Source organism: Bos indicus, chromosome 21 (assembly GCF_029378745.1).
Source record: "Bos indicus isolate NIAB-ARS_2022 breed Sahiwal x Tharparkar chromosome 21, NIAB-ARS_B.indTharparkar_mat_pri_1.0, whole genome shotgun sequence".
In the NCBI taxonomy this organism is placed as follows: domain Eukaryota; kingdom Metazoa; phylum Chordata; class Mammalia; order Artiodactyla; family Bovidae; genus Bos; species Bos indicus.
Genome location: NC_091780.1, coordinates 69,516,738 through 69,529,613, shown reverse-complemented (window position 1 = coordinate 69,529,613; position 12,876 = coordinate 69,516,738). Strand labels below are relative to the sequence as shown.

The 12,876-nt window shown below is 56.1% G+C and overlaps 1 protein-coding gene across 1 annotated transcript; it reads left to right on the top strand.

The window, feature by feature from the left end:
- Positions 1-12,239, top strand: CDCA4 (cell division cycle associated 4). Its single transcript, XM_070775939.1, has 3 exons — positions 1-119; positions 4,077-4,209; positions 10,284-12,239. Exons 1-3 carry the CDS (start codon positions 1-3, stop codon positions 10,956-10,958), a joined length of 927 nt encoding a protein of 308 aa, XP_070632040.1. The 3' UTR covers positions 10,959-12,239.
- The last annotated feature ends 637 nt before the right edge of the window (positions 12,240-12,876 follow it).

Sequence of the window (12,876 nt, the reverse complement as noted above, 5' to 3'; positions counted from 1 at the left end):
ATGCCACACCTAGGTCTGCTGCACCCAGAGCCCCTCCCCCTGCGGCAGCCCACTGCTGACCCGTCAAACACAGTTCTGTCTCAGTCTCTGCGGGGTCTCTGGGTCCTGGTGCACACAAGGTTTGTTTGAGCTCTCTGAGTGGTTCTGGTGGGAATGGGCTTTGATTCTAAACATGAATTCGCCCCTCCTACCATCTTGCTGGGGCTTCTCCTTTGCCATTGGACGTGGGATATCTCCTCAAAGTTGCTCCAGCACCGTGCAGCTGCTGCTCCAGGTTTGTAGGAAAGGAATATTTGAAAAAAGTAACTTTATGTGTGGTCAAGATGTCTAAAATTGAATTGCTATTACAAGGGTTTTTAAAATAAGCTTTCAGATTAGTAAAACTCATGTAAAACTAAAACAAGTTTCATATGCTAAAAGGGCTAGGTTTTCTTGAATTGTTGTCTGCTTCTCATAAGAAAGTGTGAAAGGTTTTTCCTCACCTTTTAGTCATCTGCTTAGAAAACCAAAATTGTGCTTTACCCAAATTATTTCCTGTGCTTCAGGTTGTCTTAATCAGATCTTTGATTACTTAAGAAAATGAAATCTTCTCAGTATTAAAAGAGATACATTTTTCTTATAACTATGTCACTCACTCACTCAGTGGTGTCCGACTCTGTGTGACCCCATGGAGGGTAGCCCACCAGGCTCCTCTGTCCATGGGATTTTTCAGGTAAGAATACTAGATTGGGTTGACATTTCCTGTTCCACGGGATCTTCCAGACCCAGAGATCAAATCCATATCTCCTGCATCTTCTGCGTTGATAGGTTGATTCTTTACCACTGAGCCACATGGGAAGCCCTGTGTGTGTGTGTGTGTGTGTGTGTGTGTGTGTGTATGTGTGTGTTAGTTGCTCAGCCATGTCCAACTATTTTCAACTCTATGGACTGTAGCTTGCCAGGCTCCTCTGTCCATGGAATTCTCCAGGTAAGAATACTAGAGTGGGTAACCATTCCCTTCTCCAGTGGATCTTCCTGACCCAGAGATCAAACCCAGGTCTCCTGCATCACAGGCACATTCTTTACCATCTGAGCCATCAGGGAAGCCCTAACTTTTTGTATTTGGCTTTGAAATCATTTATCATTACTTTGGTCAAATAGATAATTAATAATCATTTCTTAGTAGTCCGTGGTCCAGTTTAAGCAAGTGTCCAAAGCCTTCTGATATTTTTGACAAACTTTCCAAAAGTTGGGTTCTAAATGAAGGCTTTCTCATCTTGAACTAACTCCAGGCTCTTCAAGGAGGTCTTTGAAAAGATCAAAGGATTTGTCTGTCACCTTGTAAAATATTAAACTAATCAGGCTTTTGTTGTTCTGTCCCTCAGTTCAGTTTCAATTCAGTCGCTCAGTCGTGTCTGACTCTGCAATTCCATGGACTGCAGCACATCAGGCCTCCCTGTCCATCACCAACTCCCAGAGCTTGCTCAAACTCATGTCCGTCAAATCGGTGATGCCATCCAACCATCTCACACTCCCCTTCTCCTGCCTTCAAATTTTCCCAGCATCAGGGTCTTTTCAAATGAGTCAGTTCTTCGCATCAGGTGGCCAAAGGATTGGAGTTTCAGCTTTAACATCCATTCTTCCAATGAATATTCAGGACTGATTTCCTTTAGGATGGACTGGCTGGATCTCCTTGCAATCCAAGGGACTCTCAAGAGTCTTCTCCAAAACTACATTTCAAAAGCATCAGTTCTTCGGTGCTCAGCCTTCTCTATAGCCCAACTCTCACATCCATACATGACTACTGGAAAAAGCATAGCTTTGACTAGATGGACCTTTGTTGGCAAAGTAATGTCTCTGTCCATGGAATATGATGTCTAGGTTGTGCATAACTTTTCTTCCAAGGAGGAAGCATCTTTTAATTTCATGGCTGCAGTCACCATCTGCAGTGATTTTGGAGCCTCCGAAAATAAAATATCTATTTCCACTGTTTCCCCATCTATTTGCCATGAAGTGATGGGATCAGATGCCATGATCTTAGTTTTCTGAATGTTGAGCTTTAAGCCAACTTTTCACTCTCCTTTCGCTTTCTTTAAGGGGCTCTTTAGTTCTTCTTCGCTTTCTGCCATAAGGGTGGTGTCATCTGCATATCTGAGGTTATTGATATATCTCCCGGCAATCTTGTTTCCAGCTTTTGCTTTATCCAGCCCAGCGTTTCTCATGGTGTACTCTGCATATAAGTTAAATAAGCAGGTTGACAATATACAGCCTCGATGTACTCCTTTCCCAATTTGGAACCAGTCTGTTGTTCCATATCTGGTTCTAACCGTTGGTTTTTGACCTGCATATAGATTTCTCAGTGTCTATGCTGAGAGCTTTGTACTTTCCTCCTCTTTAATAAATCCTATTTGCTTGCTACAGTGAATGTTTGAGTGTTCATGGATTCCATTCTTTGGCTCTGCGAACAAGAACTTGGATTCCCATCTCATCTTTGTTAAGCAAGTCTTGGTTTTGTGGTTAAGCAAACCTGCTTTCTTGAACAATCATTAACTTTCAGGGGTATCCCATATTCTTGGTGACTCATAAGCTTGCAATGCACGTCAGCGTGAGGATGGGATCTTAGTTTTCCCACTAGGGACTGAACCGTTACCCCTACTGTGGAAGCCAGGAGTCTTAACTACTGGAACATTAGGGAAGCCCCCTCCCCCCCATCCTTTGATCACGTTGGAAAGAGTTCCTTCCTCATTATCTTGCATAAGATTGGTATTATTTCTCCCATTTGAGTGTTTTTCATAGATTCCAGTTCTCCTTAATTTTCTGGAATACAATAATCGCTATTTTTAAATAGCTCGATAACACCAATACCTGGGTTCACCCACAAGTCTATTTCTATTATCCGTTGTTTTGTTTTTTTGCCATTTTTGGTCTTGTGTCCTGGCATGCCCGTTAATTTTTTATTGTAAGCTGGACATTTTGGGTGAGTAAGACTGAAGTCTCCGGAAGGTATCACCTTCCTTACAGCATTCTGGATCTTTGTCAATCTGAGAGTATAAATTGGAATCAACGAGTGTAGATTAAATTTGTATTGCTTTCCCTCCGAGGCTGAGCGTTTTCCATCAGGCTGTGGTTCAGTCGCTCAGTATTTTCCGACTCTTTTCCACTGCATGGACTGCAGCACGCCAGGCTTCCCTGTCCTTCACTATCTACCGGCATTTGCTCAAACTCATGTCCATTGAGCTGGTGATGCCCTTTCTCATCCTCTGGTTAAGAGAATCTTATTTCCTTTGCCCTCCACCCACTCTCTGTCGGTCTGTTCATCTCTGTTCCAGCTGTAGGGTAATCTGCATATTAAGGAATTTAATCTTTGGTGCTGCATATGGCCAGCAGCAAACTTTCCCCTAGTTTTCCTCCTTGTTTGACCTTTGGAGTCAAACGTATGACCTTTGGAGTCACTGCAGTCACCTAATTGGACTTTTTATTCCCCCAACCTATCCCCAGCTGCGAGACTCCTGAGGCCCAGTCTCCCGCCTCGCACGGAGGGAAGCCCCAGTCTCCGCAGCTGGCGCACCTGGACCCAGATCCGCTCACGCCCCGGACGCTCTCCTCTCTATTCCCTTCCTTCCTCCTCAGGCAACCACAGCCCTCGAGGCCTGTGTGGGCAAAGCCCCCATCCAACGTGGGTTTGCGCTGCCCGCGAGATGGCCTCCCAGCGTCTACCGCTGGGCACCCGTCACGGGACACGGGAGGTTGCAGGCCTCTCACTGCGTCACCACCGAGCCCCCGGCTTGCACTCGAGAAACGCTCCTTGACTGAGTGGATTGAAGCTTTTGTATCCTATTCAGGGCCTTTCCACTAAAAAGTTAGCTTTTAAAAGAAATACCCTCACCCCACCCTCTCGCGCCCCGCCCCCGCGGGAGGCCGGCGCAGGCGCACTGCGGCCGCGCGCGGAGACCTGGGAGCCGCGCGGGGCGGGGCGGCCCGAGGCGCGGCGGCCCGAGGCGCAGGCGCAACGGCCAACGCGGCCGCGCGGGAACTCGCGCGCCAGGCCCCGCCCGCGGTTTGAACCTGAGGCCCCGCCCCCGCGCCCGGCCAATCAGCAGGCGGGGCGGCCGGCTCCACGGCGACCCTTTGTGGGTGCTGCGCGGCCCCGCCCTCCGGCCCCGCCCCTCCGGCAGCCCCTCCCTCGGCGGCGGCGCGGGCGGCGCGGGCGGCGCGGACGCTGGCGGCCAGGTAAGCGTGCCGGCGTTTCCCGGGTCTTTGTGCGGCTGCTGGGCTTCCGGAGGGCTCGGTCGTAGTCGGGGACGCTAGACTCCTGGAGGGGTCCTTGGGGGGCTGTCCCAGACGGGAGACCCGGGAGGCTGAGGCGGACCCGGGGGGCGCCCGAAGCGTCGGGTGCGGGGGCAACCTGGGGGCCGAGGGCGCGTCGGAGGAGGGGCGCGGCCGTGGAGACCAGCGTCCCCCGCCCGTTCTCCCGCCGAGTGACCGGCCGCCTGGGGCTCCCTTGCTGCTGCCGCACCCTGAACTTGGGCTGTCCCGCTCCATTTCAGTCCACAGGAACGTCCCCTTAGCTTTAACTTGGGAATCTTTTAAGGAGGATAAACCGCTAAGGTGGGTCTGTCGGGCTCTCCGCGGGGAATCCCCCACGCTGTCTTCTTGCCTTGGACTTGGAAGAGGTCAGTGCGGGCCCTCCCCGCCCCCCCCAGCTCCCACGATGACCCTCCAGGAAGACCTGTAGGGACCCTTACCCTGTTTGTGGCCCTGACCACAGTGCCCCGAAGCCGCTGCCCCTCGGTCACTCATCTGTCCACCCTTCTGTGCTGCTTCCACCCACCTATCCATTCATCCTTTTATCTGCACACCCACCCGTTTCGAGGTTTCCTTCCCAATCTGCATTTCTTGTAGAGTGAGCATTGGGTGAGAGGTGTTCGCAATGCAACGCTTGGATTTCATCATAGGTCTTTTCAGCGGGACTAGGGTTTTGCAGTGCTGTCCTGCCTTCCAGAAATGGCCCAGGCCGAGGCTCCTTTCTCTGGAACCCCCGAAGTCAGGGCTGCCTCTCTGCAGCGGGCTGCGTGCCTGTGAGTGTTGAGTTTGAGATCCTTTTCTTTGTGTCTCAGCTTTAATTGTTTTGAAAAGGAACACTGAGGATGTTTTGCAATGGTTTCTCACCGCTGTACAGCAGAAGACCCAGCTTCTCTATAAGCTGGTCAGGGAGTGATGCCAGCCTTGGGTGGCCTGAAGCCACACTCGTCTGCTTCCCCGCAGCCTGGCCTCAGCTGCCCCGTCCAGTGGACACTGACGTCAGGGAGGGGAGCAGGGCATGGGGGGAGGAGGGCTCCCAGACCTTGTATCCACTGGGCTGCCTGAACTGCCGCAGCCTGCCTCGGTCGCCAGGCTAGGAAAAGTACCAGACTCGCTTCCAGAGGCAAGTGCAGCGCTCTACGTTTTCAAAAGCTGATTGTCCCCAGAGCAGGCTGACCAGGAAGAGCATCCGCCAGGTAACTGCTGGGAGAGGCTGGGGTCCAAATGGCCGGTTTCCTTCTGCTGGAAACTCGCCCGTTTCCTCTTCGGGGGCCCTGTGTGGCTTGCACAGGACAACCTCACGGAATTAACCATTCTGTTGGAATGAGCCAGGAAAGGTACTGTCCTCTTACAAAGTTAAATATTGTATGAATTTCTCACATACAGTTGCTCTTTATTTTCAAGTTTCACCATGTTTTATAATTAAAATTGAAATTCAGAATGAAAAACAGTTATGACTTTCTTTTGAGAGAGAGGGAGAAGATGGCAACTTTTATCTTGGGAAAAGGCTGGACGTTTCCCTCAAGCTTGCTATTAGAACACATTCCAAGGAAGAGAAAGCTTGTGTTTCATTCCAAGTAACGAAAATTACTTGAGGGAGTTCCCTGGCAGTCAGGTGGTTAAGACTCCGTGTTTTCACTGCCAGGGGCCCGGGTTCAAGCCCCGGTGGGGAACTAAGATCCCACAGGTCGCCTGATGCTGCCCCTCCACCCCCCCGCCCCCCCAAAAAAGATAATTGCAATCGACTTTTTAGTGCTAGCTTATGAAAACTCCAGGCAGGCAGTAGTGGAGGATGACCCCACCACATGAGCTGCATCTTTGGTGAGTATTTCAAAGCCAGTCTGATAGTGAGACAGCACTGAGACTGTTGATGCTGATTTGCCGTAAGTACCTGAAGCTCACAGGGGCGAGTGCTTGCCTAGGGCTGAGGGCTGTGGTGACCATCTGTTCCCCGCCCTCCTCCTCTGAGTCAGGGATCTGCATCTCCCACCAGCTCTTGGTGGGGGCTGCAGTGTGAGCTGCTCGGGCACGGGGACCTGGCTGTGCCTGCCGGGGTGCCCCAGCGGGCGGGCGTGGCACCCCCTGGCCCCACTGCCACTTGGGACTCATGGCCTGTCCGTCCCTCTTGTTTTCCTCTGGCGGAGCGCTGGTCCGGAGGAGGCCTGAGGGCCGTGCTGTAGGCTGGGGATGGGGGCGACTCTGGTAGGTGGCTGCCCGGGGAGGTTGGGGGTCTCAGGTGGCACATGAGGACTGGGGCCTCGGGGTTTAGCCAGCTCCGTGGCGAGACCTTCTCACCGATTGCAGAGATGGGTAACGCCCCACGGTTTTTGCTCAGCACTCACCGGCGAGTCAGGCTCTGCAGTGAGGACGGCCTGGGAGGCTGGGGCCCTGTGTTAGGGGCTCACTGCCCTCCAACCGCAGTCTGGGCTGAGAATGGGCTCTACTAGGCCAGCCGGGGGTTCACATCCCCTCCTCTGCCCTGGGCATCTCTCAGGGTCCCTCAGAACCACCCTCTGTTCAGATTTGGCCCCAAACGCAGATGTCTGAGGCGGGGACCCTCACAGGCCACCTTCTGGGGTCACCCTGGCCCCGCCCTCTTGACAGCCTCTGGGAGGTGGGGCACTGCCCAAGGGCTGCTCCCTTCCACGGTTGTGAGTCCACCAACGCCTTCTTGTGTTGAGTGTAACACAGATTAACAGTCGCTTAGGTTTTGGAGTGTTTGGAAGGAGGCATTTAGGCCAGCTCTGCCCTGGCACGCCCACTGGGCACACAGGCGGCAGCTGGTGGTGGGGCTCACCCTGGCAGCCGTGCCGTCGCCTCGCTTACTGGCGCAGTTGTTTCTAATGAAGGTGTAATTTAGTGCAGTCAGTCCGACAGATGCTGGCTGTGCAGCTCAGTGAATTCCTGCGAACGCCTCCTCTCTGACCCATGCTCCCACCTGGAGGGGCTGTGTTCCCGCCATCCCAGGGAGTTCCTGCCACTCCCAACTCCTCAGTGACAACAGCCTAGGTTCCCTCTCCTCTCCTGCAGGTTCATATGCACAGAGAGCACAGTCCGTGTGTTCCTGTTCTTGCCTTATTGCTCAGCGGGTGTTCTCAGGCCACCGGGGCGTATCCTTGCGACTGTCTCTGGAGTTCTGTTACTGCACAGTGCCCTGTCCTCGGGGACAGCACACTTCCCCCATGCACTAGCTCACTTTGAACCTTACAGAACATTCCATCCGCTGGTGGGGCAGACTGGTGGTGGCGGTGGGGGAGGGTGGTTCTGGCTTCTGCAGGGACGGTCGGTGAGGCACGGAGACTCAGCAGCTGCTGTGCCAGCAGCACGGGGGAGATGGTGGAGGGGGCAGGGGTTCGCCTTCCTGAGGGCAGTTTGGCAGGATCCCAGCTGCTCCTCCCGCCATGCACTGAGTCAGTGCTGGAGCTGATGGCGCCTCATCTGCCCTCCGGAAGGCCGGGGACGTGGAGCCCTGGAGAGACTGGCAGGACCGTTGGGGTGTTGTATGTTGTAAGAAACACGTGTCTGTCAGAAGTGGTGGTAAAGTGCCGAGTAACAGGGAAGGCGTGATGAGCGTGGAAAGGAGGGCGTCCTGAGACGCGGATGCACCCGGGAGAGGGTGCCCCGGAAACTCCAGGAAGATGGCCGGATGACTGGTTGCTGAGCCTCTTTGCCCTGTGCTTCGGCTTCTCCCCATTACCCACAGGGACCGCGAATGTGAACCGGGCCCTGTGCGACGAGCGCAGCACTGTCTTCCGAGCTGCCCCAGGGCTGTCACAAGCACCAGCAGGCTGGGCAGGGGCGAGGGCAGCAGAGGAGTGGGAGTGCTTCCTAGTGGGGCCTGGGGGCCAGATGACTGACCAGCATGCTGGCCAGGGGCACGTCCTGCGCAGCTTTCTCCAGCTGGTCCTCTGTGGGGAGTGAGACCAAAAACCAGGAAGCGTAGGTTGCTGACGGAGCCTGGGCTGGGGAGGGTGATGCCATGGGCCGGCGGCCGTGGGGTGTCCTGGGCTGTGTGATGGCAGCCTGCTGTCCGCGTGTCTGGGGTGGGAGCAGGCTGCATCCGGGTTGCTCCCCGCGGTGGCGGCCGGTTGTCCCACTGTGTTCAGTCTCGGCGAACAGCGGGGAAGCTGCCCTCTGGGCCGCTTTCCTGCTGCTGCCACCCCAGGTGCTGAGCATACCAAGCTGCAGCCATCCTGAATTTGGCGCCTGGAGTGGAGGGCTCCCTCGGGTTATGAATTCAGGGGCTGGCCGTTCTGAGATGCCCCGTGAAGCCTCCCGGCTGTGGTCCCAGCCCATCCCTGCTGGCCCAAGTGGCTGCTGACCTGCCTTAGACCCAAGCCTCGAGGGGCCCGAGGGAGGGTGGCCTGACTGCCTCTGTTGGTGAAGTTGAGCTTAATCGTGTTATTTGAGGGAGTTTTGTTTAGGCTCTAAATTACCTTTTTTTTTCCCTGTCCATGCCGTGCAGCTTGCAGGATGTTCGTTCCCCAGCCAGGGATGGGACCTGGGCCCTCAGCAGTGCGAGCTGAGCCCTAAGCCCTGGGCACACACCAGGAAATCCCCTGGGCCCTAGGTTAAGTCAGTGGTCGTGCAGAGTCAGGATTTGAGATTAGGTGGAAAGATGCTTGAGGTGATTCATCTACCACAGAGAGAGGAGCCCTTGAAGCTCGAGTGTTTCTCCAGAACGCAGGGTGCCTCTTTATAGTGTGACGTAGTTTATATTAGCTCTCTCTGCCCTTTCTGTGTTTTGGAGTGGTTGCAGGTCCACAGGAAGTTGTAGAGAAGTATTCTGGAGGGGCGTCCCTGCCCCCCTGCCTCCCAGTGTCCGCATCTGTGCGCGGTGCCTGGCCTGGTAGCCCCTGCAGGAAACTGGCTTCTGAGCAGCCTCGGCGCTGGTGGGGTCGTGCATGCGTGTGCCTGAGTATCGTGTGCCCGCGTGTGGTTCTGAGCAGTCGGGGCTCATGCAGCACCTCCAAGGTCCCTACGTGAGCTGTCCTGGCCCCAGAGAGCCCCCTCTGAGTGGTAGGATCCTTACAGAGGAGGCCAGCCCTGGGCCACCTGAGATGGGCTTTCTCGTGCTGCGTGACCCCCTCGATGCCCATCCGAGCCCTTGCTGCTGGGCAGTCCTCCCCTGCGTGGTGGCATCTGAGCAGCAGCCCCCGCTCCCTGAAGGGCCTGCTCCCCAGCTTGGGGCTGTCGTGAGTGGAGCTGCTGTGGGCATTCTTGTGCATGTTTTCACGTGAACATTGGCTTTCATTTCTCTGGGATAAGTGCTCAAGAAGTCATGTATGTTTAAAAGAGTTCTTTAAATGATAAAATACACGGGAGGTGAGAGCTGTGATATTGAAAGGAGACTCAGGACAGGGGGCCTTTCTGCTTAAGGGCAGGGCTGGCGGCACGGGCCGCTTTAACCCTCTAAATGGATAACTTGAGTGGATTCCTTAAAATAAAAATGTTGAGTTACTTTATGAACCTGAGAGAGGGTTTGTACATTACAGCTTCACTTTGTTCTCGGAAGGAGGGACCCCGCACAGGGGGCTTGTGGGGAAACACGGGCCATGGCCCTTTCTGCTCCACCTTTAAGGTCCCTGGGGTCTCCTAACTTAGAGCCTGTTCAGAAGGGCAGCTTCCTTGCATTTCTCCCTGTGAGAGCAGAGGTGCAGCACGTTGGCTGTGTCCAACCAGCCTCGGTCCAGGTGAGGCCCAAGAACCAGCATTTTCATCCAGTGGTGCTGGCGTGGCGTCCACTCGGAGCGGCGCCCCCCGGGGTGGCCGTAGATTGTTCCAGCCCCCAGGGGGGACCCTGCCCCAGCCCTGGGCCTTCCAGATGCTGAGGAGGGGAGGATTTGGAAGGCGGGGTGGGTGCAGCGCAGCGTGTCTGCTCTGTCTGTGCCCCAGCCACCACCACCCTCCCCACATGCGTCACCCCCCAGGTCGGGCCGAGGTGCGGCAGAATCCCCGGGACCCCTGCAGCAGGCTCAGCAGCGTCTCTCTTGTCTCTGCAGGGCACGATGTTCGCCCGGGGGCTGAAGAGGAAGTGCTCGGAGGAGGAGGCGCCCGCCGACCCTCTGCAGCGCCAGTCGCTCCTGGACATGTCGCTGGTCAAGCTGCAGCTGTGCCACATGCTGGCGGAGCCCAACCTGTGCCGCTCGGTCCTCATCGCCAACACAGTCCGGCAGATCCAGGAGGAGATGACCCAGGACGGGAGCTGGTGCCTGCCTGGGCCCCAGACCGCGGGGCGGCTGCCACGTGACCGCCTCGTGTCCACTGAGATTCTGTGCCGCTCGGCTCGGGCGGGGCCGCCCCAGGCCCCCGACCCAGCAGACCTGGCCTCTGCGCTGCAGGCGGTCCCGGCAATACAGGTTCCTGGGGCTGTGCCGGCAGGCCCCTGGGGCAGGGCCGGCCCTGGAGAGAGCCGAGGGGGCTTCCCCAGGTCACTAGATCAGGTGTTTGAGACGCTGGAGAGCCACAGCCCGGGCACGGTGGAGGAGCTGTTTTCCGACGTGGACGGCCCCTACTACGACCTGGACGCCGTGCTGACGGGCATGGTGGGTGGCGCCAAGTCGGGCCCGGAAGGGCTGGAGACCTTTGCCTCCGCGGCCGCCCCACCCCCCGGCACCGGCTGCAAGGCGGACCTGGGCGAGCTGGACCACGTGGTGGAGATCCTGGTGGAGACCTGAGCCGCGGCATTGCGGTGTGTCTGTGAGGCTCACGGAAACAGCCGGCGTGCGAGGCTGTGCGTGCCGGGGGCCAGCTCTCTGTGATCGGGAGAGCCCCCTGGAACAGCGTCCGGGGGCCCCGCCCTCCCAGGGCCGGCGGCTTTCCCGCCGGCCGGTCGTGCCGCCCTCGGCCCTGATCCGTGTCCTGCGACAGCCCCACTGGAGGATGCCAGCCGCATCCAGCCTCATCCAACTTTAGATGGGTGAATTTTCTAAAATTCACTTTTATATGTCTGAGGCAATATTTTGTCTTAAGATACATTTTTTAACTTTTTATACTTTGATCACTTTAGATTTTTTTAGCTATTTTCTTAAAAGTATATTTTTTCTATAAACATGGTCTGCTGCTATGTTAGAAACTTTTACAGCCTAAACAGTTGCAGTTGGTGTATTTCATTTTTTTAAGGTTTAAGGAACACTGTTCTTTTTACAACGAGCATCACTGCCCTGAGTCTGCAGTGTCCACGCGTCGTGATTTCCACTCTGGACTCGGGTGTGAGCCTTGCCCGTTAGGCCCTGCTGCGGTCTTAGCGAGGTCAGGGTCAGAGGCCTTGCACGTGATACCTTTACCAGATCTGTGTGACCACGTGTCTGTTGGACTGCAGTGTGGCTTCTGGAGGGTCTTATTTATGCCTGTTTCTGTGTAACTGTCTTCGGGGCTGAAGGTCACGTGCACTCTGCCTGGAGACCGCTCATACTGGAGGTCTCGGATGGTGCCTCCAAGGGTCTGCGTGTAGGGACCCTGGCACAGGTTTCCCAGCACAGCCAAGCTTCTACAGTTGCTGCCCTCCAGCACCCCCGCCTGGCCAGCTGCTGGGCCCCCCACACACTCGGCCTGCGTTCGCGGAGGCTGCTGTGAGCCCCCGTGTTTGGGGAGGGCGTCTGTGCACCACTGGGTCAGAGGGTGTCTGTATGTGCTCCGTTAAACCAGTGCTGGGACAGACTCTTAAGCTTGAGCTGAAGTCTAGGACTGAAGGAGCCTGGACACGTGTCATTACCACGGCTCCTCCGTCTTGAGGGTTGTTGACGGTGGTCTGGGCTGTGTGTCCTGTGCCCGGGGCACCCAGACTGCCCACAGCTTTTAGATCTTAATCACTTGTTTACAAGTAAGTCTACTCACTCCCCACTCCACCCCACGTTTCCCATTTCTCCTGCTTTTTCTTCTCCAGCCTTTAGCCAAGAAGAGTTGTTTTCTTAGTGTCAGCGGTTACACCTCATTTCATTAAAAAGTTCTCTAACGGAGTGGAGAGTGTTGTCAGTTACCTGCCGGACGGTGTCCTTGGGCAGACGTTCTGCCTCGCTGAGCTTGGTCCGCTGATCCAGCGGGGCCTGTGGGTCGGGCGCGGGCATCACTTGGGTGTGCTTGCGGGTGGGCAGTGGGCCGTCTCCTTCCCAGGCCCGTGGGCTCGGAGGCAGCTCTCCCGTCCCGCCTTCTGCGGCAGGTGGGGACGGCACCCAGGGGTTCGGGTTGGGAAGCTGCGGGTGAGAGGTGGGCTGTGGCTCTCGCTGTCCGAGGGGTGCTCCCTCCGGATTTTCAAAGTGCTCCCTGTGGAAAGGAGCTGAAGTGGGTGTGTGTGAGCAGCACACCCCACGCGGGGCTCTGCGTCTTCGTGGTGTTCTGTCTTCAGAGCACCGGCTCCGTGTGGGGGCGGCCGCAGTGTTTGTCCGGCAGCCTCCGCGGTGACTTGGGCTTTGGCTCTAGGTGCCTGTCTGCAGATGCAGCCGAGCCCCCAGTCTCCTCCTGCTCCTGCCAGTGGCCCACTTGCATTTCGGGAGCCTGCTGATGGCCCAGTCGTCCTGGGCAGGGTGAGATGGGGCCCGTCTGGACACCGACTCCCCTGGCAGTGTCAGGCTCCCCAGGGAGGAACAGTGGTCAGTT

Bases quoted from the DNA above. Each gene is read 5' to 3' on its own strand.
- CDCA4 (XM_070775939.1), top strand. From the start codon at position 1: ATGCCACACCTAGGTCTGCTGCACCCAGAGCCCCTCCCCCTGCGGCAG. The intron at 120-4,076 runs GTTTGTTTGAGC...CCGGCCAATCAG, and splicing joins TGGGTCCTGGTGCACACAAG to CAGGCGGGGCGGCCGGCTCC. The intron at 4,210-10,283 runs GTAAGCGTGCCG...TTGTCTCTGCAG, and splicing joins GCGCGGACGCTGGCGGCCAG to GGCACGATGTTCGCCCGGGG.